General features: G+C 38.1%; 2 protein-coding genes across 2 annotated transcripts; one reads left to right on the forward strand and one right to left on the reverse strand.

Annotated features, from left to right (window-relative positions):
- LOC120200400 (VQ motif-containing protein 33-like) lies at positions 1 to 835 on the reverse strand. The gene has a single exon (XM_039201272.1). It carries the CDS (start codon positions 770 to 772, stop codon positions 209 to 211), a length of 564 nt encoding a protein of 187 aa, XP_039057203.1. The 5' UTR covers positions 773 to 835; the 3' UTR covers positions 1 to 208.
- Positions 836 to 2,739: 1,904 nt separating this feature from the next.
- On the forward strand, positions 2,740 to 4,139 carry LOC120200406. Its single transcript, XM_039201275.1, has 3 exons — positions 2,740 to 3,100; positions 3,606 to 3,755; positions 3,856 to 4,139. The coding sequence occupies exons 1-3, from the start codon at positions 2,864 to 2,866 to the stop codon at positions 3,931 to 3,933; spliced, it is 465 nt and encodes a 154-aa protein (XP_039057206.1). The 5' UTR covers positions 2,740 to 2,863; the 3' UTR covers positions 3,934 to 4,139.
- Positions 4,140 to 5,251: the final 1,112 nt, after the last annotated feature.

A 5,251-nucleotide genomic window follows, 5' to 3' on the forward strand; every position in this document is an offset into this window, starting at 1 on the left:
TTTCTTCTACTCTCTTTTTAATCTTCACGGATGATCCCAATGGGTGTAGGTGAGAAAAAGTAGTTAAGTTTGCAAATTTCCAAGAATCCATGATATTAAGCAACAACAAACCTCCACAATTAAACAAAGATGCAACACCAATAACACTTTTAACCCACAAATGATTAAAATCCCAGGAAGAAAACTCCATCAACTTGAACACAGAGACTTAATCTCGCTTCTCCTCACGAGGTGAACTAAGTGGGAAAAGAGTCAAGAGCTCCGGCGATCGGCTTCCTCTAGGTGTATTTAACGTTGACGGGTGCAAGTAAAAACCTTTCTCTGCAATCGCCTTTTCTTCTTCTGAAACCACCGGAGACGATGGTGATACAGTACCAGAGCTCGAGTAAAAGAGTGACTCTGATCCTAGTGGAGTCACCGGTGAGTCAAGACGGCGAGTTTGGCAGTCAAAGACACAGTGACTAGGCGAGTTACGTAGAGTGGTGAGACCGAGCTTGATCTCAAGCTTTTTCATGGAGTGTTGTAATTTCCTACGTTCTTGGAGCTTAAACGGTGGACGGCGCGGTGCTGTGGGGTGGTCACCGCCATGAGAGGAGGTTTTGGAGGAAAGCCTTCCAGGGATATTAACGGGGAGCTTGTCTGTATCGTTGGTGGATCCGGTGAGTTTCTGGACCAGGTCTTTGAAGGTGTTTGCATCAGCCTCCACGAAAGTGGTCGGTTTTGGCGTTGAAGGCACTGACGATGAAGTTATGGATTTAAGGTGCTTTTCCATTTCAAGCACTCGATAATATTTAACTTTAGAGATAGATAGAAAGAAAAATACAGGGCTGAGATCAAACAAGCTGGTGAAGTTAATTTGTTGGATCGTTTTATAGAGGAGAGAAAGAATGTTTGATGGGATGTCTGTGTGTGTGTGTTTTGGGTTGGGTTGGGTTGTTAGCGACGTACTTTGATGGCCTTCCCCTCTCTCCCCATGCAATTTTATTTAGGGTTTTGATGTACAATTTATTTATTTAATTATAAAATTTAAAATTCTAACTCATTATTTTTAAAATTTTAAATACAATTCTTAAACATATTTTAAATTAAGATATTTAACTAAGTTAAAGTTTACAATCTTTTTATTTGTTTCTAAAAAATGCATATACACCCAAAACCCCTAAGTTTTTCTAGTAGATTATTTAAAAATGTTGACGCCTATTTTAGATTATCATTAATAAATGCACATATGGTTAATAGATCTCACCATTCTCTGTCCTAATAATCAAATATTATATTCTTAATTGTTAATTAAAAATTCCACTCTTTGACACTTAAAGGGTTTAATCGTAATAAGTTGAGATTTGCTATCCACATCTCTTCGAGGAGTTGTTTAAGGTAAGAAAATGTAAACTGTAAGCGTCGTCCTCACAGGCAGACAAAAGGTATATAAACCATAAAGTAGGCTTTCGTATAACTTCATTTCGTTTACGAAGAAAGAAAGAACCCTTAGCTGGTTTTTTGATTAACCATCAAGCTGACGATGACAATCTAAAGATTAAATGAATCCTGCACGATTTTTGTTTTAAAGTGGATGAAACTTGGTTTGTTTCCATTATTAAAATTGGTACGGTAGGTTAAGTGGTTGCTATCAGGTGGCTTGATTAAGTAACATAACTATCTGTACCATCGATGTGCACAGCCCTCCTTTAGTCTAACCCTAAATGTAAACCAGGTCTTAATTGAAATAACAAGATTTAAGTATTGACATCTTAAATATTCAAGTTTGAGTATGCATATATTCAATATTTTAGGTTCAAATGATAATAATAATAATAATATAATGGTAGAACCCTAAATATATTACCAATAACATTATCATGATATATATGTTAGTAGGCTGGAAGAAATAGAGCTTTCAAAACAGTGGGATGGTTGTTGATCACAGAAATCAAACAGGAGCACGCTTTTGCTTTGCTTGCCATACATTTAAAAATATGTAGGAGTTCCATCTTAATGAATTGCCCGTCCAACTCAATTGGTAGAGCACAAGGCTCTTAACCTTGTAGTCGTAGGATCGAATCTCACGGTGGAGAATTCATAATTCTGACTGCCGGAGGTCTCCCACGGAAGCTGCTCTCAACCTGGTGTTGGGAATAGCCTACTATCTTACCTTCCCTTACCCCATTACATATGGGAATAGGGTCAGCTAATTTAAGAGTTCCATCTTACCTACAGAACAATGATTGCTTCACTTAATACTTTTTTTGGGGTTTGGTTTTGATTTGAATGTAACTAACAGAAAGGTAAGCATGATAATAATTAAGTACCATTTGATTTGATACACACAGCTTATTAGATTAGGTCAAGTGTTTGATTTAGTAACTCCTCCTTTCCTATGCTCAAGTCATTAGGGGACAGTTATTGATTACTGAAAATCAAGAGCTTAATAGATGTTAACTACAATACTAAGCAGTGAAGTTGTTAAGGAACAATCAGATACTCCCTGGAAATAGCCTATGCAAGATGGGCCGAATGGCAGGGTTCCTTTGGGCCTATAGTATATATAGGTGTAACGTTCTAAGTTAGTAATTAAAGTATAAAGAGCAATTGTGCAATCCAAATAAAATACAGGGACTATTCATATATCAAACCTTTGATAATTTTTTTGTCCAAACAAGACGTGGGCCTTTCCCGCGTCCATCGTTATAGTCACCAAACCGCTATTGCTCGCAGTTTTATCTTCCCTTTTTCCCTCTTTGAAAACGAGTGAACTTTGGTCGGTTTTTCGGCGCCACAAGAAAAATCCTCCCCCAGCCCAGGATTTCTATTTCCCCTATAATAATCCAATACATTCCCCAAAACAAGGTGAATAATACGGGAAATGGAAAGTTGTGCGAGTTGTTGCAGGCCGGTGATCATGCGCATATCAATTGACAAGAAAGATTTGAGCTTTATGTCAACAAATAGAGTGTCGTTTGGTGCTGGGGTTGTACCCCAAGGTACCACTTCAAGGGTCAAGGGTTCGAGGATTCTAGACACCAGAGCTTCTGCTGTTGATTCCCATGAGAGCTCTTCCGATTTCGTTAACCGTATGGAAAAAGCTTGGGTCATCTCTAAGGTAGAATCTAATTTTAGCGAAATAATCCGTGGCCTGGAATTCCGAATCTAAAACAGGACTCCAATTGCGTGCATTCTAACGCATTTCTGAAACCAAACAAGTGTTAAATTTGTTTGCGTTTTTGTGTATTTCTTAAATGTTGTGGTTTAAGTGATATTTGATGAGCAAGATATTGGGTGATGGATCTCTGATTTTTAAGTTATGGAGAATTCGGTATATGTTTCTCTAATTGTGTGCATGTTTAGTTACTTGTATGCTAATATATACACTCACACTCGAGACTAAGTAACTTAAGTCTAGGAAAGAGGTTCTAAGATAATAATCCATACTATTAAAATGCATCTTAGATGTTGTGTTTGAGAAGAAGGGAAAAAGAATTGTTGTTCATGCTTAAGTGAATGCATTTCTTTCATGTGGGTCTCTTTTGGGAACCTGTTGAGGGGCTAAGCAATTTCCTACCATTTTTGGGCACTGATATTTTCATTTTTCTTCATGCTTGTTACAGCAACCAAGGCCAATTGCTTGTTCTTCGTGCAACTCCATGGGGCACATTGAATGCAAGTGGTGCGGAGGTACCGGTTTCTTTATCCTTGGGGATAACATGCTCTGTCAAGTTCCTTCTAGAAACACCAGTTGTGTGATTTGCGCTGGAAAGGTATATCTCAAAACTATATGCATCTCTGTATTTGCATACCCTCCCTATTCTATACTGATGAGTGGTACTGAAACGATATTTCCTTTTATGTATACTTTAGGGATCGACGAGCTGCTCCGACTGCAAAGGAACAGGATATCGTGCAAAGTGGTTGGGTGAACCTCCTATTTCCAAATAGTTGAGAGTTTCCGCATGTTTTAGGCTGCAAAACAGCCAGTAAATTTGTTTTCTAGGTCCATATGAATAGCATGGCACACCACGCAATGTATGTTTTTCGTTTTCTGTTCATGTCATTGTACAATCTTAAATACTTATAGAAGAGAAAGAAACAACTGTTGTTACATATTGATTGAAAATTGAAATTGACAAAATGTAGAAAAATCATTGTTTATGTAGACTAAAATTTACTCTTAATAAGTATTTTTTATGTATTCTTTACTGTGATTATTTTTGCATAGCTCAAAATTTGACTTCCTTGTAGGCATATAGGGCATTTTGCAAGAGGTGGGAACTGCATTCATGCTTAGCTTTGCATAAAACAAACCGGATTTGCATTGATCATCGGAAGGCAATCTAATTTTCTCTTGTTAGAAATGTGTTTATTTGGGTTTCGGCGTCACTTGCTTGTTAATTTAACGGTCTTAGCAAAGGCCAATTTGAAACTCTTGGCTTGAATAGAGTCAAACTTGACGAATATAAATGATATTAATAACATACACAAACTTCACTTACTCTTAATCCTATTGATCATATTTGAGGTCAAATATGATCAACATGGTAACAAATGACGTCTCATCCGGAAGATTCACGAGTTCTTCTCGAATTTGTTTCTTTCTATGGCTGATCATGAAGAATCGCCTCCTCACCAACGAAGAAAGATATAGAATGAGCCTTGCAAATGACCCCTTATGCTTAGTTTGTGGTTCAGCTCAGGTATATACTTGAGGATTACTTAGCCATACGTGGCCCAAAATAAAAGCTCTTAAATTTCTGAACAATTTGGAGTCTTTTGCTTTACTCTTATTGCACAAATTCAGTGGCATAGGCCTCCTTACGGGTTGGGGCAGTCCTTATGTTGCTATTCCATGAGGCCTTGCAGATTTGGGAAGTTGGAATGGTGATGCAGGGGGATCCGAGACAGATGATGCTGAGCTGTCAGATTGCACGTTGATGGCGCTGAGATACCATGAGTTGGCAGATCAGCGCAAAGGCGGGAATTGATTGTGACATGTTCCTCATTGGGGTCGTTTTGAGTATGTTTCAGTCTTTTGGCCATAACTTTGGCTACAGGTGTCAGAATCGCGCATAAGACCCCAATCCGGAAAGCTCTTTTCGACGCGCACGCTCTCCACATGAGCTACGCTCCATGTGGCCTTTTTTCAACCTCAAATTCTGTCGTTTTCCCCTCCGAATCACTAGATTTAGTTATTTTTTACTATTTATGGTAATATTTCGATTGTTAATTAGGAAGTCAATTTAAATCCGATTTAGGCCGG

This window comes from Hibiscus syriacus, unplaced genomic scaffold, assembly GCF_006381635.1.
Source record: "Hibiscus syriacus cultivar Baekdansim isolate YM2019G1 unplaced genomic scaffold, ASM638163v2 tig00000340_pilon, whole genome shotgun sequence".
NCBI lineage: Eukaryota > Viridiplantae > Streptophyta > Magnoliopsida > Malvales > Malvaceae > Hibiscus > Hibiscus syriacus.